The 27,978-nt window shown below is 44.3% G+C and overlaps 1 protein-coding gene across 3 annotated transcripts in view; it reads left to right on the forward strand.

Annotated features, from left to right (window-relative positions):
* AKAP12 (A-kinase anchoring protein 12) overlaps window positions 1-27,978 on the forward strand; it is a 103,581-nt gene that overhangs the window by 66,207 nt on the left and 9,396 nt on the right. Inside the window, exon 1 of one of the 3 annotated variants that reach the window (XM_086708124.1) lies at window positions 10,970-11,197. The exons of 1 other annotated variant lie outside the window; for it this stretch is intronic. In XM_086708124.1, coding sequence (XP_086564250.1) covers window positions 11,173-11,197 — 25 coding nt within the window. In that variant the 5' untranslated portion in view covers window positions 10,970-11,172. Of the gene's footprint in view, window positions 1-10,969; window positions 11,198-24,274; window positions 24,500-27,978 lie in introns of those variants that run through there. One more of the 3 variants, XM_086708125.1, reaches the window with a different exon arrangement.

Below are 27,978 nucleotides of genomic sequence, written 5' to 3' on the forward strand. Positions count from 1 at the left end.
GTTCGAGCCCCGCGTCGGGCTCTGGGCTGACGGCTCGGAGCCTGGAGCCTGCTTCCGATTCTGTGTCTCCCTCTCTCTCTGCCCCTCCCCCACTCACACTCTGTCTCTCTCTCCTTCAAAAATAAATAAACATTCAAAAATTTAAAAAAATAAACAAAAATAAATATTCCTGCTTTTTAAGAGGAGTTTATTTCTCAGCTTCTTTCTTTCTTTATTTTTTTAATGTTTTTATTTATTTTTGAGACAGAGAGACAGAGCATGAGCAGGGGAGGGGCAGAGAGAGAGGGAGGCACAGAATCCGAAGTAGGCTCCAGGCTCTGGGCCGTCAGCACAGAGCCCGACTCGGGGCTCGAACTCACAGACCGTGAGATCATGACGTGAGCCGAAGTCGGACGCTCCACCGACTGAGCCACCCAGGCGCCCCTCAGCCTCTTGAAAACGTGAGAACTCGGTTTGCTTTATACCAAGTATGATGTACTGAAAGAATTGCTTGGAGTGGAGACAAGTATTGATGGAGAAGCAAATGAAGGAGGCTTCTTACCAAGGATGTTGCTAAACGAACTAAAGCCAAATAGAGGGAAGAAATACTTTGATGCATTTCTAATGTTGGAATAAAGTCACTCTTTGGCATTCACTCATCGTGATCCTAAGCAACACAGCCTTGCATGATTTGATGCAGTAGCTAAAAATGACAGTAAGATGACCTCCACTTAGTTCCAAATCATTGCCTGTCACAAATGAATGAAAGATGCTTTAGTTTGTACATTGGTAGCTTCCTGCAGAGCCACCAGCTAGTGGCCTCACTGTCTAAGCTCAGGGAATGAACTTTTTACAACAGAGAAGCATTTTTCTCATGTGTGTCCAGTGTGGGCCTTAAACATCCACCCAGTCGTGTTAATTTCCATTCATGCACTCGAACATACTAGGATTCTGTCAGTGTTGTCTTGATACGTGTATCACTGTTGGAATCTGCTTTTTAATCCCTCGGATGGCTCATGGTTTCTTAAAGTCTTCTGGAAATCTTGCAACAATGGATCTCCATGTGAATCCATTTATCCAACAAGCTGGGTTCTTAGGAGTTCTTTCAGTCGAGAAACCCCTGCCCTTCGCTTCTGGGAAATTATTTTATCCATTCCTCTCTTTTTCTTTGTTGTCTTTTTGGAATTACTCTTATTCAGATTTTAGACCTTCGATAATGGTCCTAATCAAAACCTTTTTTTCCCATTATTTATCTCTTTGTATTTGGCTCTGTTTTCTGGGAAAATGTCTTAAGACTAGATTTAACTTTGTTATTTTTGTTTTTAATTTCTAAGAACTGATTTTTTTCCTAAACAATTCATTTTTGAAGTATCCTGTTTTTTCTTGGCTGCAATATCTCTCCGAGGATTTCTTTGAAAGTTTATTTCTCTGCATAGCCTCAGTCTCTTCCAAATTGCTTTTTTTTTTTTGGTCTTTTATAATAGGTGTTTTTGTTACGTGTCTGATTCAGGGGCCGTTTTGTCATGTTTAAAAATTGTTTAGGACTTGTGTTACTGGGACAATGTGGCCATCCCCGAAAGGTGATCTGGTTGATCTTAACATCTCTTTTCTTGGGCTGGTCAAATTGCCCCAAGAAGACTTTTGTTTTCTGGAGTGTTCAGTCTCCTCTTTGGAGCCTAGTAGGGGAGAGTCTGGGAGCTGTGTGCATAAACTCCACTTGCTTTTCAGGACAGTGGGCTTTGGTGTGCCTTTGAGCGTCTGTTCCCCCACCTCCCAGACTCAGGTGCACTCCAGTCCCTCTGGGGTAGATAAGTGAAGAGCGTCTGGCTATGCAGAATGTGGGAGGGGAGACCTAGGGTCTTTTTGTTTTAAATAAAAAATGACACACATAACAAAATTTGCCCACCTAACCACTTTTAAGCACCCAGATCGGTGGCATTCAGTACATTCCCGTGTACGGCCATCACCACTGTCCGTCTCCAAAACCATTTTCATCTTGCAAAACTGAACTTCTGTACATTGAAAACAACTTCCCGGGTGCCTGAGTGGCTCAGTCGGTTGATCCACAGACTTCGGCTGAGGTCAGGATCGGGCTCTCAGCACAGAGCCTGCTTTGAATTCTCTGTCTCCCTCACTCTCTGCCCCTCCTACCCTCTCAAAACTAAATAAATGTTAAAAAAAATTTTTTAACCCCCCACAACTTCCTATTTCCCTCGCCCCCTGGCTCCTGAGCCGAAGCCGGACGCTCAACCAACTGAGCCACCCAGGTGCCCCAGTCTGAGGCTTTTAAAGGCGATTTCTATAGCGTAAGTTGAATTACTTTTTCCACTGATAGTTTAGGACACAGGTATATTGAGGGGTCAAACCAGTTACCACGTCAAATTTCTTATGTTTTCTGTCTTTTCCTGACCTTGAAGTTTATGCATTAAATCTTGGTGATCCAGGAGTATGTTTCTTAGAGGGAGTAGAAGTTAAACCTGCTGTCATCCAGAATTTACTCTTTATCTGAGCGGTAAATTTTACATTGACTTAAAAAAAAAAAGCACATGCTTTTAACTATCACACTCTAGATTTGTAAAAAAAAGTCATCTTTGCAACTAAATTGTAATTCATGTGACTACACGATTAAATATATTTCTGCTGCAAATGTCAATTTTTGCTTTGCATTTATTTTTGAAGCCGGTCTAAATATACTAGTAAGTTGACCTTTTAGATGAAAACAAATCATTGAAAGCACTTTTTCATTGTGTATGATTATAATGAAAGTTGGTGGGAAAAGTAATAGATTGAAACGTTAACTCAAATATATTAACAAATTAAGAGATGACGAAAAAGACAGGTGTACCAACTAAATCCATCAATGGGAATTTAATTCCTTGCCACATTGAGGCCACCAGGAACTCGTCTGTAGTCCAACCAAGTTAGATTTATTTAAGTGCTAAACCAAGGGAGGATTCCTGCATGGAAGTCTTTGTAATCGGGAAGTGGAAGGGCCTTGTTATAGGATCTGGGCTAATGCTAGATAATTCTAGGAGAGTGGAGAGGGTCAACTCTAAACTGGACCCTGAAGTAGTGAGGGCAATTCTGTGATTGGGTGTCTTGTAATTTCTGTCCAGAAAGCTAGGAGATTAAAGCAGGATAGGATTGTCATTGGAAAAGTCACAGAAAGAGGGGAACATTCAGTATTTTGTAGTTTCAGAGCTGTGCTGCAGCCACATAGCACTTGAACATTTTGCTAATCCTGTTTGAGTTGTGCTTTGTGAGTGAAATACATACTGGGTTTCAAAGACTTAGTACAAAAAAAAAAAAAAGGAATGTAAACTATCTCATTAGTGATTTTTCATATTGAGTACAGGTTGCCGTAATATTATGTTGATACTAGGTTAACCTCATTTTTTCAGATTCATTTTGATGCGGCTATTAGAAAGTCGGAAGTTGTATATGTTGCTTGCTTGGGGATTCACACCGTGATTCAGGAGGACAGATGCGGAATGCCAGCAGGTTCTTGGGGTGGGGGGGGGTAAATAACCATTATTGTTCCGAGTCTACCTTCAGCTTGTCCCCCTGGCCACCCTGCCCTCCCCCCCCCCCCCCCCCCGATTCCTTTTGGTTAAGACTCCAAGCAAATTAAGATCCTCTCTGGAAAAGCGAGAGGAAAAGGTGCTCAGAATGATTACTTCTAGCACGAGATGATACTTCTCTTATTACCATGCATTTCTGAGAAACTGATGACAAAGTAGCACTCTTGCCTTTCCAGAAATATTTTTCAAAGAATTCTTTAAAATGCGGCTTATCTGTATTAAAGACTATTTCTCAACCTTCTTTTCATTATCACCCCAGAAAGGAATGTTTTTAGATATTTTCCTAGTGCACCCCCTAAAATTTGAATAGCATAGATGAATTGTGTATCGGTTTAGGTTATCTATCTATCTATCTATCTATCTATCTATCTATCTATCTATCTATGCCTCATATACACATAGCCTCCTCCTCATGAACCAGTTTTCTTTCCATTGAAAGCAATATCACCCCTGTTGAGAGATGCATGGTTTACAGTGATAAATATTTTTAAATTTTTTTTTTTTTAACGTTTATTTATTTTTTTTGGGACAGAGAGAGACAGAGCATGAACGGGGGAGGGGCAGAGAGAGAGAGGGAGACACAGAATCAGAAACAGGCTCCAGGCTCTGAGCCATCAGCCCAGAGCCCGACGCGGGGCTCGAACTCACGGACCGCGAGATCGTGACCTGGCTGAAGTCGGACGCTCAACCGACTGCGCCACCCAGGCGCCCCGTACAGTGATAAATATTAATAAATGTTAATAGCTAACATTTTTTCTGCTTCTAAAATATACTCAATAGTGCTGGTGTTAACCTCAGAATAATATTACTTTGGGTGACATATTTATTCCCCCAATCAGTTGAAGCCCAGAGACTTAAATACTTTGCCCCTAGCCATATAGTTAGCAGAAGCAGAACTAGAAGCTAGCTTTTCAGACTCTACTTTTGGGCAATACCAAAGACAGAGATATTCAGGCTTAGGATGAATCGAAGATTTGAACACAAGGCATTCAGGAGATGATTGATTCCTGTTCATGTATCCGACCAGATCTGGTAGTAAGGCACGTTTTTCTTACTTCATAATTTTTAAAAGATCACACTGAAAATTTAATGTGCTTTTAGCTCGCTAATTTATATGTTCCAGTGGTTGGAGAGTTGAAGATCAGGATCATTTGGACCACTGTGCTTTCTTTTATAGAATATCAGAAGTACTCCTAGATTCAAGGTCTGGGAGTGCTGGACCACCCTGTCCAACCCAGAGCCAGGCATCTAATATGCTCGCATTCTGACCATAAAAGCAACAAAGCTGTGGAAGATTTATAAAATGTAGGAAAATACTGAGATAGAGATTGCCCATCATTCCACTGTGGTTGGCTTTTGTTGTTTTTCTTTCTGGGTTTTCTTCCTCAGCCTCAGGTACATATGCATTTTATTTTATCTTATTTCTTCTCTTTCTTTTCTTTTAATTCTTTTTGGTACATATGAATTTTAAAAAGCAAAATTGCGGGGCATCTGGATGGCTCTCTCTGTTAAGCATCTGACTCTCAATTTCTGCTCAGGTCATGATCTCAGGGTCAGGAGATTGAGCCCCAAGTGGGCTTAGGAGTCTCTCTCCCCCTCCCCCTCTGCCTTGCTCCCGCTCACGTATGTGCTCTTTCTCTCAAAAATACATACGTTGGGGCGCCTGGGTGGCTCAGTTGGTTGAGCGTCCGACTTCAGCTCAGGTCACGATCTCGCAGTCCGTGGGTTCGAGCCCCGCGTCGGGCTCTGGGCTGATGGCTCAGAGCCTGGAGCCTGCTTCCATTCTGTGTCTCCCCCTCTCTCTGCCCCTCCCCCGTTCATGCTCTGTCTCTGTCTCAAAAATAAATAAAACGTTAAAAAAAAATTAAAAAAAAACATACGTAATAAAAGCAACATTGAGATTATATTCAATATATAGTTTATACCCTGCTTTTATGCTGAATAAAGGTGTGAACTTATATATTGATGTAGCCATTTTCCTTGTTATCAACTACTTCACATATGTTGTTTTTGCCAAATATTCCACCGAAGGGATGAGATACACCATTTTCCTACTAGTGGGACACATCGGCTCTTTAAATATTGTCCATCCCAAGCAGTAAACATTCTCAAACATAAATCTGTATCTCTCATTTGGTGTCTACAACATTCCCCTTGAGGAACTCTTCAGATTATTTGTTGAGGACTCTGAGTCAGAATAGCCATGTCTATATAAACATGTCCCAATTCAGCTGGACCATAAGATTCAATTAGCTGGTATTTGTGTGGGTATATAGCATGGGGACAGAGCCCAGGAGAACCTACCCATCCTGCATGTGACTTGCTAATGTCATTGAGACAGTGTCTGTGTTCCTCTCTTTCTGCAGTTTTGAGCTCATCCTTAGATCACCTTGAAGCCTTTTAGAGTCACAGTGGTGAACAACGCTCTCTTTGATTTCACCTGCTCTCTTCCAGCCATAGGAAAAAAGAAGCGACTTATGGTTGTCGGTTGATTCTCCTCCAAGTTACGGCCATCTTGGAAAGGCAGTGAAAGGGGGTGGTGGGGAGACCTGGGTTTGGTGTCTATCTCCCCATTTCCCCGCGTTTCATATTTGGGTTTAATACTCAAGCCCTCTTGGAGGCCGTGAAGGAACGTGGTATCGGTGCTTGTTCTGGTGTATGCGCCCCTGTCCCCTCCCTCTCAGGAAGGAGAGGTGTCCTTATGGTGTCCTTCTACAGGCTGTTTGTCTGCTGGGCCTGCCCTCCCTCCCCCACTGCCCCCCAGACCGAGGCAGATTGTACCACCAGCACCACCATGGATTTCAGAACATTTCCATCCTCTCCTAAAGAACCCCCAAACCTGTTAGCAGTCAGTCCCCCTCTCCCCACCCCTCTGGTTCTAGGCACCCATTAGTCCACTTTCTGTCAATTTGCCTATTCTGGATATTTCACATAAATGGAATTAGAGGCACCAGGTTGGCTCAGTCAGTTTTGAGCGTCTGACTCTTGATCTTGCCTCAGGTCGTGATCCCAGGATTGTGGGATCGAGCCCCACGTCCGGCTCTGCACCGAGCACGGAGCCTGCTTGGGATTTTCCCTCTGCCTCTCTCCCCCAGCTTGCATGCAACACCCCCCCCCCCCCAAGTAAAATAAATTAAGTAAATAAAAGTGAATTTATGTCAGTATGTGCTCTTTGGTGACTAGTTTCTTTCACTTAGCAATTTTTTCATTCTTTATCCATGTAATAGCATGTATACTTAAATTCCTTTTTTACTGCTGAATAACATGCTATTGTATGATATACCTAACTTAGTTTTCCATGCATCAGTTGATGGATATTTAGGTTGCTTCTAGTTTGGGCTACTGTGAATAATGCTGTCATCAGTATTCCTGTGCAAGTTTTTGTGTGGATGTAGGTGTTCGTTTCTCTTGGGTATGTATCTAGGAGTAGAGTTGCTGGGTCATAATGGTAAATCTATGTTTAACATTGTGAACAATTGCTAGACTGTTTTCCAAAGCAGCTACACCATTTTACATTTCCGCTAGCAATGTAGGAAGGTTCTGATTTCTCCACTCCTTGTTATTGGCCATCTTTTTGATTCTAGCCCCCCTAGTGGGTGCAAATTGGATCTCATGGTTTTGTTTGGCATTTTCCTAATGGCTGATGATGTTGAGTGTCTTTTCAGGTGCTCACTGTGTATACATTTGTGTATGTACTTTAGAGAAATGTCTACGTAGATCCTTTTGCCCGTTTTTTTTTAATGGGGTTATTTGTTACAAAGCTATTAAGTGGTCATTCAAATTCAAAAGCCCCAGATATGTACTTCTCGTTCTCATTTCAGTTAACATCTCTGTCCCTTCCCTTGCATTGTTCTCGCCATGTACTCTGAACTTGAAGCCGTAAGGAACTCATCATTTACCAACTGTCCTGTCCTTCTTGCCTTTGCTCACGGCACTCCCTCTGCGTGGACGGTCTGCCTTTGTGCCCCCCTGGGAGGACTGGGAGGGCTGACCCCTTCACACATCCTGTGCTGTCAGAGGCTAGCTCGGATAGTTTCTGAAGTGAGCTACATTAGAGTGTGCCCACTTTGGCCTCTGGATGTGTCTGCCACCAGATGACCTCCCCAGGGCCAAGGATAATCTCTAATTGTATCCCTGGGTGCACAGCATAATTAACACAGAGCCAGAATGTGGCAAAGATTTGTTGAACAAACCATGCAGATTTGGGAAAACACCTTTTCTGTCCTCTACCTATTTGTGATATGGTAAGTATCTTCCAGAACATAATTTGTGCTTTGGGTGATGGTCTCTTACCCTATAATTTTGCTTTAATAAAAACAGGGAATGGAAGTGATAACAGAAGAAAAAGTTTGCTGCATTGTATACTGACCCTAGTTCTGATCTTTACTTCTGCTTTCATCCTGATTGATGACTTTTCTTTGTAAATGCAGACACACTGAGGCTTAGCCAGCAGCTGCCACACACGCCCTGTCCTTGGGTTACTCTTAGAGGTGGAGATCAAAGGAGAACTATCTGCTGAGAGTCAACAACTTGCCACCTTTCTTGCTCTGCTCTCTGCCTTGTGGTTTTTTTTAATTATTTTTTAACGTTTATTTATTTTTGAGACAGAGAGAGACAGAGCATGAACGGGGGAGGGGCAGAGAGAGAGGGAGACACAGAATCCGAAGCAGGCTCCAGGCTCTGAGCCATCAGCCCAGAGCCCGATGCGGGGCTTGAACTCACGGACCGCGAGATCGTGACCTGAGTCGAAGTCGGACGCTTACGGACTGAGCCACCCAGGCGCCCCTGCCTTGTGGTTTTAACTACTTCTATAAGAATAGCAGATTAGATGTGTTAGTATCTTTACCAGTGTCTTAAAAGAAAAAGCTTAACAAAATTAAACAGCAGCACATTTATCTTTTTTTTTTTTTAATTTTTATTTATTTTTGAGAGGGGGAAGGGCAGAGCTGGGGGGTGGGTGGTAAACAGAGGATCTGAAGCGGGCTTTGCACTGACAGCAACAAGCCTGATGTGGGGCTTGAACTCATGAACTGTGAGATACTTCTTGAACTGAAGTCGGACACACTCAACGGACTGAGCCCTGCCCCCCCCCCCCCAGTCGCCCCTCCATTTATCTTTGCAAGTGTTGTTTGGGGCCTTAAATTTGTAACTAGTGAAGTTTCCTCCAGTCCAGCTCATGGAGCTTCTGGTGCCGGTCCTTCTGTTAGAAGTTAGACTTCCAGGAAGGAAAGGAGCTGGTAGCACAGTTAAGCAAGGTCAGAATCAACAAGACATACCCATAAGTGGGACATGTGTATTTCAGAGGTGGCAGATGATGGCCATGTGCTGTCCCCAACAGTTAGTGCTGAGTAGTGAGGTATTACTGAGACCAGAGGTCCCCGAGGTAGTTGGGGCTCCTGGGACAGTTGAAGAAGTGGTGTGGGCTCCATGGGGGCGGGAGGGACGGGGGACACACTGTTTGGACTGATACACATGCTTAGGAAGGCTGTAGACCAGTCATTTAATGTAACAGACCACCAGTGCAGCCTCCAGAGTCTCTTTTATCCATGATCTGTTACAGCCAGGACTCCCCAGCGCTGGGGCTGCAGGTGTAGGCGGGGAGAGGGGAGAAATACAGAGCTGCTGTGACCCGACCCCTTAACTGTGCACTACAGAGGGACCGGACCGTTCCACCGGCAGTATTTCACACACACCAGACTCTCAGTATAATTGAAGCTATTTGTGAACCCGAGTTAAGAGTCCTCTAGAGAAGCTGAAAGGTTAGAAAGTGGCTTGCTTTGGGAATCAGATCCCAGCCGTTAGGACAAGGAGCTCATCACTCCCTGTTCCCACGGGCCCTTAACGGCCAGGCTGGGTGTTTGCTGGGATAGAAGAGAGAAGCCCGGTCAGTGGAGAGGCTGAAACTGATTTTGGTTAACAGGGCTTGATTGCTGGGAACGTTGCCGCCTTAACTCTGCTCAGTTTAGGCCTGACCCTGGTGTGTTGCGCCTCCTGGTGGCCAGCAGAAGCAACTAAGTTCCAGCCAGCATCTCTGTGCTCAGCTTTTTCTCGACCCTTCTCCCCCACCCTTCTCTTTACTCTGCCCACTCTGGTCCACCCCAGGCCTCTCTCTGCCCCCCCACCCAGTAATGAACAAGATCTGAGCTTCTCCGTCTGAAGAGAAGAGCAATAGTAAACCGTTCTTATGTTTGCCCAGGGGAAGAGCCTGTGGTAAAGGGGGCCAGGCAGGCAAGGCATGTGGTGATAAATAGTACAAGGGGGAAAAGGAGGCGGCACAGCCAGGGAGCCTACACAGACCTACCCTAACAGAATATTGGCATAGAAAAGAGGGTCAGAATTGTAAGACTTGTTTATCACTTATCTTGTGTTTTTATGTAGAACATTCTAAAGTTTCAGGGGAAAAAAATGTTAAGAATTCAGGGCTGCCTGAAATTTTCAGAATTTTTAATGTAGGTTCTGACCGATTTCCATGCAGCGTTGCTTGTATATTAGAGATACGACAGTGTCTATATTTTGGAAGATGGCATAGTTTGATCTAAAAATTTAGTTAACTTATATCATAAAAATAAAATACAGACCTATTGCTCAAGTATTTGGGCTTTTTAAAAGTTTCCTCGAGGGGCGTGCCTGGGCGGCTCGGTTGAGCGTCCAACTTCAGCTCAGGTCATGATCTCACAGTTGGTGGGTTCAAGTCCCCCGCCCCCACCCCCACCGCGTCAGGCTCTATGCTGTCAGCTCGGAGCCTGGAGCCTGCTTCCGATTCTGTGTCTCCCTCTTTCTCTGCCCCTCCCCTGCTCACACGCTGTCTCTGTCTCTCAAAAGTAAATAAAAATGTTAAAAAAAAAAAAAGTTTCCTCGACCCAGTGTTGGGGACACAGAGTTTGCCTTGTAACCGCCCATCTCAAAGACCAAGAAATGGAACAGCCGAGATCAGTGGCCATCCCCAGATCAGCGCACCTTGTGTGTGTCAAACATGGTGAAAATATGAAATATTCTAGGTGCTAAAAAGCAAACAGTGCTTTGCACCTCATCAGCCTTCACACAAACGAGGATACAGGACGTGCTGTAAAAACTGGCCGTAGAACGTAGTATCTGTGCGGTTATTTGCTTTAAGTAAGGCTAAAAGCTGAGACACAGAAGTCGTAAATCAGCGCCAGGAATGAAGTAACGGCTCTGATAAAATGTTGCTGACTCTGGGTTATGCATCCCAGCAACTTTTAAACCCTCCCCGGGTCGCTTTGCAGAGCCTCGCTGACCATTAACGGAGACCAGCGCGGGGGAGGGCTCCTCGCCTTTAAAATGAAGCACGTGACGCCCGCGCTGTGCCAAGTCCCAGCGCGCGCCGGGGGCGGGGTCCCAACCCCCCCCCGCTGGGTGGGCGGCCGGGGCTGGGGCCTCCTATAATTAGCGGGCGCGATGCATCCTCGGCCCCTTTCTGCCGCAGCTCCGAAGGCACCTTTCGTTGTCCCGGATCCTCTGAGGGTGGCTTGGCGGTTACTCCTTTCTGATCGCAGCGAGGCCGCACGGGGTTGGCAAGACCGCGTGGCGCGTCAGCCCGCCGCCAAAGGCCGGCCAGGACCCGCTGTTGTCACCTGCGGGTGTGCTAGTAACTATGCTGGGCATCATCACCATCACAGGTAAGGCGGGAGCCGGGCCGTTGCGTTCTGCCCCCGTAGCAGGTGGAATACGTGCGCCCTTCGCCTCTCACCTGCGTTTGGGTGGAGAGTTTCGAGGTCCGTGGCTGAACACACCGATGGGAAGGTCGGCAGACGGACACGAATGCCAATCAGAAGAGCATTCGCTCTCTGGCTCAGCAAGAACCCGACACACCCGGCGTTTTCCTTTCGCCTCGGCGGGAGTCTTCCTGTAGGTACTTAGGGGAGATTCTCAGTGTAGTTTTTCAGGGGCGGGAGAACAGCACCAGCTGAAGAGAGAGACGTGGTAGATGGGGGCGCATTGGAAAAATCGGTGTGAAAGCCTAACCTAATCTCTTGTAGCCATAAAAAAGTAAATTCCTGGTCTTGAGATAATCACGCTATTTGGCCTTTTGACCTGATTATTAGAAACTTTCAGTGAAGGTGCACTTGGCGATTGATGGGGTGGGGGCGGGGCTAAGATGTTAGCTGTGGTTTAAATGATGGCTTTAATGAACACATGGTACAAGGTTGATGGGCTAGCAGGTAGCAGCATTTAGGCACTAATAGTAAGAATGTATGGTTTTAAAGCGTCCTTTCTAGAAATCTAGTTGTGAGCATGAATTCTGATATTTAATTCCTACCCCTAGCAAATGAGTTATATATATATATATATATATATATAATATATATAATATATATATATATAACTTCTCAGACTTGGAGAAGGTACTGACAACTTTTCTAAATTGTATTTATTTGATCATTAATCCAATTGTACTGTAGCCTGACTCCTTTGGAACCTGCCTGTTTTCTCCTTCTCTCTCCCTTTACCCCTCATCAGGAAGAAAAAAACTCCCATTTGCTAATTTAGATTTCTAAGATCAGCTCGTTGCTATTTGAGACCACTCACCAAATCTACGCATTTTCTTAAAAGGGCAGTATAGAATTTCTAGACTTTACATTTTTCTCAATATAATTGCTTCTGCAAAGCCTGGTTCTTCTGTGGAATTTTAAATGAATGTGAAAGTGTAGCAAAACTAAAAATAGCTCTCACTTCCTATAGATTAGCTTGTTTACTTGGAGATTTCCTCAGAATTCCTTCCTCAAGTTAATACTGTAAGCCTTTCTACCATTTCTATAGCATGAGGGCTTACGAGATACCTAAGATCTATCATCGAATAGACTATACAAAATAAAATAAATTGAAAACAAAATTTTTAATTTTTTCTAGCTCGTGACTTTACTGTGAATGAAACCTAGAAATCCCAAACCCTGAGAGAGGCTGCCTGGAAGGGTGGTTTGTAGGGTGTCACAGCTGGGGGGTGGGGTCCTGTGATTAGAACTTTCTTTTGGGTGCTCTTTGCGTGTAGCACAATCTTTAGTATATTCCCTATCTGGTTTATCACTTGGCGAGTTTCTTACGGGAAAGGAAGGTGTTTTTCAAAGTAATTAATAGGTAACAAACTTGGGGTACATGTAGGGCTTCTAAAAACTGGTTCAGATAATCCCCATAGATAGACAAATGAACAGAAATAGTTGGAAGCACTATTTTTAAAGGCAGCTTCAAGCAATTGGATTGATGACTTTCTGAGCTTAAATTCTATTATCATGTTGGTATGGAGGATGTGGCAAAATTTCGTGCCAGGAGGTGTACAGAAATTCTTACCTCCAAAAATTGAACAGCGAATAAACATTTTGTGGTGGATGAAGTAGAAATAACAGGGAGTTTGAACTGTCATTTTTTTTTTTTCCTTTAAAAGTTAACCTGATAAGGAAGATTTATAGTGACTAGTCTTCAGTTGGTCAGAATCTTGAAAAGCAACGAAGGCTTTTAAAACTGGCCTTAAGTGTTAATTAAATATCAGATTACTCATCTAAATAATGTGAAAGAGAGTTCTAGTCCTCTGCAGTACTACGTTATGCACGGAGCATTTAAATTTCACAATGAACAGGAAGGGATTGGACTGATAATATTTTTGTGCTTAGGAATGAGTTTCCTTTTCTGGAAGCAGGGAAAAGCTGTCCCTTAAGGGCTGTTACTCTCCCCCACTGCCCATACACAGACGAGTGAGATGAAGGCAGCAGAACTTGAATTGTAAAATGATTGCATATTCACATTACATACTTTGTCTTTCTTGATATCTTACCCTCATCACCACATGAGCAACCCCTCGCTTAAAAACTAGAAAATAGGGGTTGTCTAGCCAGCTCAGTCAGAGGGGCGCTCAACTCTTGATCTCAGGGTTGTGAGTTCGAGCCCCATGTTGTGTGTAGAGATTACTTAAATAATTTTTTTTAACTTAAAAAAAAACTAGCAGGGGCGCCTGGGTGGCTCAGTCGGTTGAGCGTCCGACTTCGGCTCAGGTCATGATCTCACAGTCTGTGGGTTCGAGCCCCGCGTCGGGCTCTGTGCTGACGGCTCAGAGCCTGGAGCCTGTTTCGGATTCTGTGTCTCCCTCTTTCTCTGACCCTCCCCTGTTCATGCTCTCTCTCTGTCTCAAAAATAAATAAACGTTAAAAAAAAAAAAAAAAAAACTAGCAAATATGTGATCAGATACAATGATGTTCTTCTCCCCACCAACCTATTAATGGTAGTGTCTTCTCCCCACCAACCTATTAATGGTATGCCAGGAAAAGAAGCGTTTTTTGAATTTCAAAAGGTACTTGGAAAATATCTTCCCTATTTGTTCTAACTCATGCACATTATTGAGACTAACTGTAGATTATCATGAGGAATTAGGACAGCATTGCTCTTTATCTCTAAAGTAAACTGGGAAAGGAAGAATCCCAACATTCATGCAAGTTCTAGATGATTTAAAATGCCTTTCTCTATGCAAATCATACTACAAGATCACAAGAGAAGCTTCCACGTGGCTGCTTGTGTCTCCCATGGAGGCTTTTTGGTATACACCAGAAGCACCTGCGACTTGCCAACTGCCCGATCTGTGTGGCAGTTATCCTTATGCCCCGCGAGAATCCTGCACAAAGTGGTTGTTTAACCCTCTTTTTAAGATGAAAACTAAGCTTTTCTTGGTGTTCCGTAGCTACGAAAAAGCACAGCTGTAGAGTACCTTGTAAAGAGCCTCTTTCTCACTGTGTAAGGGATGTTAGTACTGGTTCAGTGTTACCCCTGTTTTCACCTGCCCAGATGTATAAGGAACCATTGAACATCACTACTGAGGCCAAGGCCAATGGTGACTCACCTGTATGCCTCCGATACGGGGTTTTGCCTCTCTGAGTTTTAATCTCACTTAAACATCTCCCCTTTGAGGTTTTGTGGTTAATGAGCGTTAGAACAAGGGGAGTGGGTGTGTAGGATATAAGGGAAGGATTTAGAATGTAGAGAATTTCTGGAAAAACTCCAGGACAATGTTGCAGATCGTAGGAGAGAGTTAACCAGATCCAGATGTCAGCAGCCAGCAGGCCCGATGTGCCTGGGGAACAGCGCGCTGGTTCAGTTAATGTTGTAGCTTTTGCAATATTGCACTTTTTCTCTGACCAAAAAATCACAGTAGTTGTGCCATGGAAATTTGAGAGCTACGTTTGGATAAAAGCATTGAAAATTTGCAGTAGGTGAGACTTTTTTTTTCCTTTAAAATTCTAAACTAAAAGGAACAAGTTATACTTTTATGTCTTAATCTCTTAAGTATTTGGAAGAGTGAAAAGAGACTCTGCAGGTTTTGGGTTCTGGAACTGTTGATTGCATATATGGACATTGGAGTGGGGTGTCTGTGAGGAACACAGCATCCACAATAGCACTGTGACTTTTTGGGGATCATGTCCCTTTTGAAACTTGGGAAGTTGGGGGATTGTTACTTTCACAAGGAAAATGTATATTGGCCCATGCACAATATAGATCTCTTGTGACTGATTTCATAAAATTGGGATCGACTAACTGGACATTTATCTGGAGATTAAACATTGTTTAGTAGAAAGTGACACCTAAAAAGCTATAATCATTGTCTACCAAAGTGGGTTTCTATACATGAAATGCTTTCAAGTTTTCCTTCCTTCCTTCCTTCCTTCCTTCCTTCCTTTCTTTCTTTCTTTCTTTCTTTCTTTCTTTCTTTCTTTCTTTCTTTCTTTTCTTTTCTTTTCTTTTCTTTTCTTTTCTTTTCTTTTCTTTTCTTTTCTTTTCTTTCTCTTTCTTTCTCTCTCTCTCTCTCTTTCTTTCTTTTTCTTTCTTTTTCTTTTTCTTTCTTTCTTTTTCTTTTCTTTTTTCTTTTTCTTTCTTTGTTTCTTTTCTTTCTCTCTCTCTTTCTTTCTCTCTTTTCTTTCTCTTTCTTTCTCTCTTTTCTTTCTCTCTCTCTCTCTCTCTTTCTTTCTCTCTCTCTTTCTTTCTTAACTTTTTAAAGTTTATTTTGAGAGAGAGCAAGTGTGAGTGGAGGAGGTTCAGAGAGAGAGAGTGAGGGAGAGAGAGAAGCAGAATCAGCCTCCATGCACTGTCAGTGTGGAGCCTGGTGTGGGGCCTGATCTCACGAACTGCGAGATCATGACCTGAGCGTAAATCCAGAGTCCACCACATAACTGACTGTGCCACCCAGACACCCCCAAGTTTTCTTCCTTGAGACATCATTAAAGATACTTTTCATCTATTCTCAATTTGTTTGACTTCATTAATATTCCCCGGTCCATAGACTTCTTGTTTTTGTTTAACTTTGAGAGGGCTTACTATGACAAAGTTTTACAAAATATTAAGAAATACATAGGAGATTATTATTAAAGCTCTGTTACAAGTTTTCCTATGTTGTAGTAAAGAGAATAATGGCTTATGCTTTTAAAAATGAAACTATAGTTATGGGTGTTCGCTCCAGAAAATAAGTACTACTGGGTGTCACATTTCTTCTCCATTTCACTGTCTGCGCTTGTTAAGGATATCACTTCATTTGTCTTAGAGAAACATAAGACAAACAAGCTTGCCCAAAGTCTCTGCTGGTAGGACAGCTTCCAGAAGCTGTACTGGCAGTTTCTTTTGTGTCCAGCATTGATCTACTGTGTCGGGTCACCTAAGGGTTTTCCTTCTAGGGCATATTCAGAAAATTAAGTGCATGAAAACACCTTGTACATCATTTTTTTTTAAGTTTATTTATTTTGAGAAAGAGGGGAGGGGCAGAGAGAGAGAGAGAGAGAGAGAGAGAATCCCAAGCAGTCTCCACACCATCAGTGCAGAGCCTGACTTGTGTCTCAAACCCATGAAACTGAGTTCGTGACCTGAGCCGAAATCAAGAGTCAGACACTGGGGCGCCTGGGTGGCGCAGTCGGTTAAGCGTCCGACTTCAGCCAGGTCACGATCTCGCGGTCCGGGAGTTCAAGCCCCGCATCAGGCTCTGGGCTGATGGCTCAGAGCCTGGAGCCTGTTTCCGATTCTGTGTCTCCCTCTCTCTCTGCCCCTCCGCCGTTCATGCTCTGTCTCTCTCTGTCCCAGAAATAAATAAACGTTGAAAAAAAAAAATTTTAAAAAGAGTCAGACGCGTGACCACCTGAACCACCCAGGTGCCTGATGTACGTCATATTTATTTTTTAAATTTTTTAGAATTTATTTATTTTGAGAGAGCGAGCACACAGGAGAGAGGCAGAGAGAGAGGGATGGAGAGCGAGAATCCCACGCAGCTTCCACGCTGTCAACACAGAGCCTGGGGCAGGGCTGGATCTCACAAATCGTGAGATCATGATCTGAGCCAAAATTAGTATCAAGAGTCAGACATTTATTTAACTGATTGAGCCACCCAGGCTCCCCCATCATTTTTCAACATCATCTTCTCTGAGGTACCTGGGCTGGCTCTGTCAGAGGATCGTGTAGTCTTGATTCTGTGTTCCTAAGTTCAAGCCCCACGTTGGTTGTAGGGATCACTAAAATAAATTTAAAAAATTTATTTGGGGCGCCTGAGCGGCTCAGTCAGGTGAGTGATCTCACGGCTTGTGAGTTCGAGCCCCGCACCAGGCTCTGTGCTAACAGCTCGGAGCCTGGAGCCTGCTTTGGATTCTGTCTCCCTCCCTCTCTGCCCCTCCTCTGCTCACATTCTGTGCCTCTCCCCTTCAAAAATAAACATTGAAAAAAGTTTTTAAAAGCATCCTTTGCATTTCCAATGTAATGTTTTCAACAGATGCACCCTCTCACACGGGCACATGATTAGGGCCTCCTTCCAGACAAAGGGAATAGAAATGCATGGTTTCTGCGGCAATGTCTGTTTGAGAAACAAGACTTCTGTGACGCTGTTCCCACTGATGGTCGACGTGGGAAAACACGTCAACACAAGCCGTGTACCCGCCAAAGTGGTGTGAAACGTGGTTCTCATGAGTGTGTGGACCATGGCGAGCACTGTAGTCAGTCCTCGTCCTTGTGAGTGGCTGTGGGGTGAGGGGGGAACCCGCCTGTGCCAGCTCTCCCTCCTGGAGGCTTTTCCAGTGGACACATTAACCGGCTTCCTCTCCAAGCCTGTGTGCGGTCTTTGATGCCAGGTAAGAATGCGGGGGGTTCTAGCCCAGTCCCCGCGGCAGTGGATAAGCGAACACGGTGTTTGGGCTTTTTTGGGGCATTTGAGAAACTAGCTGGATTAACAGCAGTGTGTTCAAAGTGGGTAATTTGGGCAGTTCAAAATCCCCCATGAGTGATACGGTACTGACATGTGACATCAGAAAGGCCTACTCTAAAACTGGTTTCTGGGGAAGGACTTTTTTGGGCACCAGGAACGTGTATCCCCCCAATCAGTGATGCTTCGATGAGCGGGGGCTTTTTGATTTTCCTCTTCCTGTCCAATCCGACAAATCTAGAGCAGATGATCCTGTACGGAGCTGATGAGTTGAAAGTTATAGTAGAGGAGGTTTTGAAGTCATTTAAAAGTAAATTTATTAATGAAACGTTTCTGAGTGTCGTTTTGAATGGATTTTACTGTGCCGAGCCTGGGTTCGGCGCACACACTGGCCTGTGTTTCCTAGGTTATTATCCCTGGCCTTCTGTCTCTCACCAGCTGCCTTCACTCCCAGCAGCCAAACCTGCTGGTTTGTGGTCCTCTCCTCCAGGCCAGCAGCCTTGCTCCCCATGCTGTGATCTTTAACTCTTTCAGAACCGGCATGCAGACAGCACCTAAAAATACCTGTGAAAAGGTTTCCGCTAACCCCATGCTAGAACAAGGATGGGAATGAGGATGGTCGTGTCTGGAGAGCTCCCCCTTCAGGCAGCATCTGGGAAACGCGCGGTGATTTCATTTTACTGCGTACAGCCTGGCTGGGAAAGCAGGGGAAGGAGTTCAACACAGAAAGGCTGTGGCCGCGTTAGACTTGCCCTTGGTCCAAAATGGGGTAAAGGATCTGGATCCTCACATGGTGCAAATAAAGAAAAGGAGAGGGAGGGAACCAACCCAAGGTGTTTGTGCCCCGTTTTCCCCCTCGGTATCTGTGATGGGAGTCAAAGAGGTAATGTAGGTATAACATGGCATTCAACTATACAGAATTTGAAAAGGCACCTAAGCCTTATGTATGGTAGATTTTTGAATCTTCTGGTCTAGGAAATTTGCAAGGTTTCCAGTTTGGGAGAGCCGAAAGCTGTTCAATACTGCCCTCTTCTGTTCAAACCTGGTCAGGGGTTTGGACAGTGATTTATACAGGTGAATATTTGATGCAGAGTGTGGTGGTGAAAAATTGGGACCGACGAATTGTCTAACAATAGGGGGAGGCAAAAAGAAATTATGCAGCCATTATATCATAGTTTCGAAGACTATTAAATAACTTACCCAGAAAAAGCTATCACAGTTACTTAATAGTGATCATCTCTGGACATTGTCTTTATGAAGGTCATTTTCCAATTTTTCAAATTTCAAAATCTCCTGCAATTTATAGATCATTTTTGGAATTGGTAAAAAAAAAAAAAAAAGATTATGCTTAAGTAGTTCTGTTTGACGACAATGAGGGAAAAAACCCATTAGAATTTTTGCTTTATTGTTTTATAGATAGCTGGCTGATACTTCCTCCTAAGAAACCTTAGCAGGAAGTACTAAAGGTGACCTATGTTTCAGGTGAGGACATTCAGAACAAAACTTCAGGAAATTTGCCCAAGGGCCCAGTACTAGATGTGGTGCACCTGATATTTAAACACAGTCTGTCTCCAGAACTTCTGTTCTTTTATCTTCCCCTCTCCCTGAATTGTGTCTCTTTTTGGGGGTTTGGGAGAGAGTAGTTTTCCTATTAATAATCTCCTTGATTCTTTTATAACTGTAAATTTTGTACCTTTTAGTCACCTTTTTCTATTTAGCCCATCCTTGAGTGATTTTTTTTTTTGAACAATGACTTCAAACTTAACAGAAAGTTGCAAAAATAAAAAAACAAGTACAGGAAACACCTAATTACCCTTAATCTAGATTCATATATTGTTAGCATTTTACCTCATTTGCCTCTTTATTTAGTTTTTTGTTCTCTGTGTTAAGAAAACCCAAAAACCAGCATGCAAGTTCCTGTTATGTCTTACATAGGCAGGAGATGAAAAATTTTCTGAGCCTCTTGCAGATAAGTTATAGTCATCATTTCCTCTTAAATACTTATGTTATTTCCTAAGGTTAGAGATATTTCCTTTTTTTAAAAAATATTCTTTACATTTATTTATTTATTTTTGAGAGACAGAGAGAGACAGAGCATAAGCACGGGATGGGCAGAGAGAGAGGGAGACACAGAATCTGAAGCAGGCTCCAGGCTTTGAGCCGTGAGTACAGAGCCTGACGCGGGGCTCGAACTCACGAACCGCGAGATCATGACCTGCACTGAAGTTGGACGCTCAACCGACTGAGCCACCCAGGGGCCCTGAGATACTCCCTTTTATATCCAGAGAATGGTTATTAGTATCATATATTTACATTATTACAGTAGTATATAAAGTACCATACTTATTCAAATTCTGCCAGCTAATTTAACAGTGTCCTTTTTAGCGTTTCTCACCTTGCGTTGTAAGATCATCTTTGGTCTTACGCATCATATTCTTTAGCTTCTTTTTTTTCAACGTTTTTTTTTTTTTTTTTTTTTTATTTTTGGGACAGAGACAGAGCATGAACGGGGGAGGGGCAGAGAGAGAGGGAGACACAGAATCGGAAACAGGCTCCAGGCTCTGAGCCATCAGCCCAGAGCCCGACACGGGGCTCGAACTCACGGACCGCGAGATCGTGACCTGGCCGAAGTCGGACGTCCAACCGACTGCGCCACCCAGGCGCCCCTCTTTAGCTTCTTTTAATCTGGAACATTTCTACAGCTTTTCTCCTTTAAGACGTTGACGTGTTTGAATGTATAGCTCTCCTCTCCCCACTTCCACCACCCTCCTTAGCATGTTTTTTTCCTCCTATTTTACCTGTAGGTTACTTATTTATTTTTAATTTTTTAAAGCTTATTTATTTGAGAGAGAGGGAGCTAGCAGGGGGCGGATAGAGAATCCCAAGCAGACTCCACGCTGTCAGCACAGAGCCCGATGTGAGGCTCGAACCCACGAACGGTAAGATCGTGACCTGAGTGGAAACCAAGAGTTGGACACTCAACCGACTGAGCCACCCAGGCGCCCCTCTGTATTTATTTTGAAAGAGAGAGAGAGGGAGAGCGTGTACCCGTGAGAGTGGGGGAGGAGCAGAGAGGGAGAGAATCCCAAACCAGCTCCACACTGTTGGTGCAAAGCCGGATGCAGGGCTCGAACTCAGGAACCATGAGATCATGACCTGAGCTGAAATCAGGGGAGTCCGATGCTTAACTAAGTCACCTAGGTGTCCCGGTTAACGTTAAGTTCTTGCCCAATTTCTCCACTGTATAGGGCTTCCCCACCCTTTTAATTATTAAACATGTAAATATCCCGCATACTCTGACACCCATTGATTCTTGCCTTATCCAGTTTTTATCATAATGGTTGCAAAATAAGGGTCAAGTGATCTTTAGAATCACTATCCATGAGTGGGTGGGTAGGATATATGTGTTTTTTTTTTAATTTTAATTTTTAATTTTTTGTGCAATAATGATTTCAGTGGTAGAATCCAGTGATTCATCACATGCATGTAACACACAGTGCTCATCCCAACAAGTGTCCCCCTTAATGCTTCTTGACCAGTCCATCCGCTGACCCAAAACCCCTCCAGCAACCCTCAGTTTGTTCTCTGTATTTATGAGTCTCTTATGGTTTGTCCCCCTCTCTATTTTTGCTCCCCTTCCCTTACGTTCATCTGTTTTATATCTTAAATTCCAAATACGAGTGAAGTCATAGGGTATTTGTCTTTCTCTGACTTCTTTCACTTAGCATCCTACCCTCTAGTTCCATCCACGTAGTTGCAAATGGCAAGATTTCATTCTCTTTGATTGCTGAGTAATGTTCCATTGTACATATATATCGCATCTTCTGTATCCATTCATCAGTTGATGGACATTTGGGCTCTTTCCATACTTTGGCTATTGTCGATAGCACTGCTGTTTGTTTCTTTTTTAAATTTTTTTATTTTTTAAAAATGTTTATTTTTGAGAGAGTGACAGAGTGTGAGTGGGGGAGGAGCAGAGAGAGAGGGAGACACAGACTCTGAAGCAGGTTCCAGGCTCTGAGCTGTCAGCACAGAGCCCGACATGGGGCTCAAACTCACAAGCCATGAGATCATGACCTGAGTCCAAGTCGGACGCTTAACCGACTGAGCCACTCAAGCGCCCCTCATTCTTTTTTTTTTTTTTTAATTTTTTTTTCAACGTTTTTATTTATTTTTGGGACAGAGAGAGACAGAGCATGAACGGGGGAGGGGCAGAGAGAGAGGGAGACACAGAATCAGAAACAGGCTCCAGGCTCCGAGCCATCAGCCCAGAGCCTGACGCGGGGCTCGAACTCACAGACCGCGAGATCGTGACCTGGCTGAAGTCGGACGCTTAACCGACTGCGCCACCCAGGCGCCCCCTCATTCTTTTTTTTAATAGCATGACTATAACCATGAAAAACTGCTTTTTACACTGCAATAGATAGAATTTAAATTGCTGTCTTCATCAGACATAATAGCAGTTTTCCCATCCAAGTGTGGGAGTTGAGATGTCTAAATACTTTTTCTTGTCGTAAGTTACATTGACAAATTATAAAATCTTACCATGATTTATGGAAAGTAAGAATTTTAGCACTTTGAAAGTGTATGAAATTAATTTTTCCTTTAAAAAGACAAACTTTTTTTTGTTCCTTTTTAAAAAAAATTTTTTTTAATGTTTATTTATTTTTGAGACAGAGAGAGAGACAGAGTATGAATGGGGGAGGGTCAGAGAGAGGAAGACAGAATCTGAAACAGGCTCCAGGCTCCGAGCTGTCAGCACAGAGCCTGACGCGGGGCTCGAACTCACAGACCACGAGATCATGACCTGAGCCGAAGTCGAACATTTAACCGACTGAGCCACCCAGGCGCTCCTTGTTCCTTTTTAATGCATTGACTCTCTAAGTGTTTCTCTCCAGCCTTTGGTCCCCCAGAGATGCCACACCCCCATTATATGACACTGGCCAAGTCCTATGACCATTAAAAAAAAAATAGACTGTGTTTTTTTAGAGCAGTTTTAGGTTCATAGCAAAAACGAGTAGAAGGTAGAGAGTTCCTATATGCTCCCTGCCCCCCTCACATGTGCTATCAAATCCCTCTTCCACTAACAAATCCCGCACCAGAGTGGTACATTTGTTACAGTTGATGAAACTACATTGACATGTCATTATCTCCCAAAGTCTCTAGTTTATATTAGGGCTCACTCTGGGGTTTTGAACAGATGATGTGATAATCCTATGTATCCACCCGTATTGCCTCATGGTATATGGTTGACCCGTGAACAACATGGGGGTTAGGGCTCCCCAGTTGAAAACCCATATACAAGTTTTCACTCCCCCTCAAAACCAAACTACTATTAGCCTGCTGTTCACTGGAAGTGTTACTGATAATGTAAACAGTTGATTAACATATATTTTGCATGTTATGTGTATGATATACTCTATTCTTGTAATACAGTAAGCTAGAAAAAGAAAATGCTATTAAGAAAATCATAAGCAAGGACGGTGCCTGGGTGACTCTTGATTTCGGCTCAGGTCATGATCTCGGTTTGTGGGTTCCAGCCCTGCCTCGGGCTCTGCGCTGACAGCATGGAGCCTGCTTGAGATTCTTTCTCTCCCTCTCTCTGTGCCCCTCCCCCCCATCAAAAATAAACATGTTTTAAAAAAAAAGAACGATAAGAGAGAATACATTTGCAGTATTGTGCTGTACGTATTGAAAAAAATCCACATATAAGTGGAACTGTACGATTCAAACCATGTTGTCGAGGGATGGCTCATTTCGCCTTTCCCAGAATGTCATATGGTTGGAATCATACAATACATACCCTTTAAAGATTGGCTTCTTTCATTCAGTGATACACATTTAAGGTTCCTCCGTATTTTTCCATGGCTCTGCTGGCTCATTTCTTTTTAGCACTGAATAATATTACATTGTCTGGATGCACCATAGTTTATTCATCCATTCACATAATGAACATCTTGGTTGCTTCCAAGTGTATGCAATTACGAATAAAGCTATTAACATAACTATAAACATCCATATGCAGGTTTTTGTGTGGACGTGTTTTCAGCTCATTTGGGTGAAGTACCAGGGGGCACGGGACATGGTAAGAATATGTGCAGTTTTGCGGGAAACTGCCAAACTGCCCTCCAAAGTGTTTGTACCATTTTGCATTTCCCACGTGACCATTTTTGAAGCCCATTTACTCCCCAGTTGGAGGGACAAGGTGAACTCTCCCTTCAAACCCTAAGCCTTTGTGACTCTAAATGAGAGCTTTGCGATGGGAACCTGCGTGACGTCCCCGGTTCTTGTTCTAATACTCAAAGACATTGAAAGTTTTTGAAACCGAACAAACTCATGCACAAGATCCCGCTATCCCTCGAGCCATCGCCCTGTATTGCGATTTTGGAGGCCACCTGCCTTCTGGCCCACATAAGGAGGCGGGTCAGGGATCCAGCAGTATTTAGGTTTAGCGGTTTGGCAGTCATTTAGCCACGAGAGTTTTGGTACTCGAATGTGCGTGAGTTTGAAGAGATCACATCGAGGTGAAGCACAGGGCCCCCAGGGACCCTTCTTTGAAGGCGCGTGAAACCAAAGCCCTCGGCCACTGGGCCACAAGGAGACTGTGCCCTCTGTGACGCACGCGGTGGCCCCCAGGGGGCGCCCTCGGCATCGGCACCGGTGTCCGTCCCGCGATGGGGCAGCTGGGGGAAGAAGCCTGGGCCTTCTCGGGCCCTGTGGCGCCGCCCCTGCCGGAGGGTGCACACGATGCCCTGGTGGAGTAACCTTTGCTGTGAGTAGCGCGCCCCCTGGTGGCTGTCGGCCCGGGGACGCGGCGGGTGGGTCGGCTTTGAGAGCCACCCGCTGGACCTTTCGTGAGTGCCGGCCACCCCTCGGCGTGGGGGCTTCCAGCCTGCCTCCTTTCCCTTGCTCTGACAAAGCCCTCGGCATGGAGGCCCGCGGGGAGGTGTTGGGAAGGGACCCGGCGGCCCCGGTACAGCCGACGCCCCAGGGTTCGGATGACCCAGCGGCCCGGCTCGAATACGAAGCCCGCCCTGCCGCTCCTGGGTCGTGTCGCGTTTGCTGCGGGCCGGAGCGGCGGTGGAGCATGTGCCCAAAGCCTGTGCTCCCAGAGCAGTGACCCCACCCGGACCCAGGCACGCACGCCGCTTCCTGCCAGGAAAGGACACAGCCCGAGGACTCAGGCGTGAGAGGGGCGTCGGGCTTGGCCCGAGGTGGTGGCCGGCCGGGGTGACCCGGGAAGGTCTTTGCACAGGAGGATAAAGAGAACATGATACAGGTCTCAAAAAATCACTAGCATTTACCAACGGCCAGAAACAGCTTGGAGGAGAGCGAATGGGGGATGTGGCACAGGACAGACGGGCCTTGCTTGTTTGGCCGCACCGTGGGGAATGTGTAGCCGACTGCGTAACAGGAAAGGAGGCTGAAAGATGGAATCCAGGTTCCAGTGCGTTTCCCAGCCATCGCCCGTGGTTTGGGGCAGAACAGGCACCTGTAACGTGGAAGGTGTGGTCGGAGCTGGCTTTTTTGTTGGTCGTGGTGGTGGCTGCAACTAATTGACCCTTGGTTGCCAGGCTGGGTGGCATAGAAGATTGTGTCGGAAGTCCTGCAGCCATTAGGGGTAGGTTGCAGCGTCACTTTGTGATCAAAGAGGTATTTTAGGAAGCAGAGCCTCCCTGGAAGGTCTGTCCCGGTTCGGGAGGGCGCGGAAGGGAAGTAGAAGCTGGAATGAGGGCTGAGTTCTGCTGTGTGGCTCTTAACCCAGAGCACAAAGGCCCCTCCTGGGCCAGCAGTGGCCCAGTCTGGAAGGCTGTTGTGACAGCATTAGCTCCTGGGATTCCTTAGGTCAAAAGACACGGCAGACCAGTTAGGATTTAAACATCTCTTGTGATCCTTAAAAAAATGTGTTCAGCCCGTCTATCACTCTGTCTAAAGAGAACAACTCCGTATTGCCAGGCTGCGCCGGGACGGTCAATGGCTGTTTTGTTCTGCCGGTTGACAGCTGTTAATCTTTGTCTCTCTGGCTTTGACCGTACACATTCCAGTCATCCCAGAATGTAAGAAAAAGTGTTTCAAATCGAAACAGATTTGGGAGCATGGAGGGGAATCAGGGAGGAAGATGGTAGGTACACCACCTGTGTTAGCAACACCGCATTAGCAACACGTCTCCGCGTTTTCTAATAAATTTTGGAAAGGTTGGGTGGAGTGTTCTTTTTCTCTCCTGCGTTGCGGGCAGGAAACTTTTAATGTGTATTCGTGGACATTATTAGTAAAATTGTACGAGAACAGACTTTATTGTTGGGGTTTAACTTTTTTTCTCTAGCGTATTTTCAGCGGTAGTAGACACCTTTTTTTTTTTTTTTTTTTAAAGGTCACATCTCTTGTGTGGCGTTAAAAAGGTGTGTGGAAGGTTTTTCTTGTGTGTGTCCTTGCATCATTGGGGAAATTTGTAGAAAGCGGTTCGCGTCATGGAAGTGGACTTAATTCAAAGAAACCTTTAACCTTTACCGCAAGCAGGTTTATAATGGGAACACGTGGAAATTCACAGCATTTTTGTATTTGAAAAGATTATATACGTGGTGCCAAAAAATAATGGGAAGAGCATTCCTGGAGGACTTCTGGAGGAGGTCTGTCTCCGGACTCGAAAGAAGTGTCCGGGGATACTCTAGGAAGTCCAATGACATACATCTAGACAGTCTCAATTTTTCTTTCTGTTGGATGTTTGCCACAGTGTGGGTGCTGATTATTTCTTTATTCTTTATAAAGCTTCAAGTTGCTCAGAAACGTGTATTTCGTAGTGATTTTTTTTTTTTTAAAGGGAAATCAGGAAGTGTACTTCAGATGAAAATAATGAGACCCTTGGCTTTCTTCAGACCTCCTTCTCTGTCTAAAATATTAAGTTCTCTGTTGTTTTTTTTTGAATTTGTTATTTATTTAATGCTACCTCAGACGCTGATGTCAGGTAGAATCAATGCGAATTGGCTTTTTCTTACAGAAAAAAGGTAGAGGCGACGATGTCACGGTCAAAGGCCCTGTCCACACGGTGCCATGTGCTTAGTATGAGAATGCTTCCTTAGTTTCTCTTCCTTATGGTCTGCAGAATAAAATAAAACCCACCCAGTACTGCGATGGAGACTTGTAGACACAGATTGTAATAGTTCACATCAAGGACAAAACTATTCTCGTGGGAAAGAAAGATCCTATAAGCTGGGTGAAGTTACGGATTTGGGGAAGCATGTTGTTTTTGTCTTTCCAAATATATCTGTATCTCACATATTTATGGATATGTTCTATGTGTTGGTATGCATACTGTTTATAATTACTGAGCTTCATCTTCTGCTGTGGGCATTAAGTGTATTATTACAATTAAGACCTTTTCTGTGTTCACTTTGACTTTTTTGTTAGAGAAAGCAGTACATATTCTAGAGGGAAATTGATACAAGCAAAACTAAAATATATCACATTTCCATCCCCCAGAGATCATATGTGAGTTAGGTGTGTATGTGTGGGGGGGTGGGGGTTAAATGTGATCATATTGTATATACTATGTGGTAACCTTCAACTCTTTCGTTTTGGTGAAAATCCCATCTCCTCTAATCCCAAATCATACTCACATTTTCCCAAGAAAAGCCAAAATGTCCTTTTGTTAGTTTGCCCTAACTAATATCCAATCTAGGACCATGCCCAGCCTGACTTACTGTTATGCTTTTTTTAAATTTACTAATTTAGGGGCGCCTGGGTGGCGCAGTCGGTTAAGCGTCCGACTTCAGCCAGGTCACGATCTCGCGGTCCGTGAGTTTGAGCCCCGCGTCAGGCTCTGGGCTGATGGCTCGGAGCCTGGAGCCTGTTTCCGATTCTGTGTCTCCCTCTCTCTCTGCCCCTCCCCTGTTCATGCTCTGTCTCTCTCTGTCCCAAAAATAAATAAAAAACGTTGAAAAAAAAAAATTAAAAAAAAAAATTTACTAATTTAGCTCAGTACCCCTCCCTTTTATTAACATCACACTGACTTGTTTTTTAAACATGAGTTTCTAAATTTAAAAACTGTGGACAAATACACACACCCATATACGCTTGACCTAATCTACCAGTTACTGATATTTTAGCACATTCTCTCCCCTGCCCCCCACCCCAGCCCTCAGTGTCTCTCCTTAAACTGTTTGAAAGTTACTTGTGGACAGTCTACGTGCGTTTTTGTTTCATTTTTGTCCCTTGTGACATTGATGTATCAGACCAAGCTAGTTGTCTTCTAGA

This window comes from Puma concolor, chromosome B2, assembly GCF_028749965.1.
Source record: "Puma concolor isolate L17-30 chromosome B2, mPumCon1.1.hap2, whole genome shotgun sequence".
NCBI classification, from domain to species: domain Eukaryota; kingdom Metazoa; phylum Chordata; class Mammalia; order Carnivora; family Felidae; genus Puma; species Puma concolor.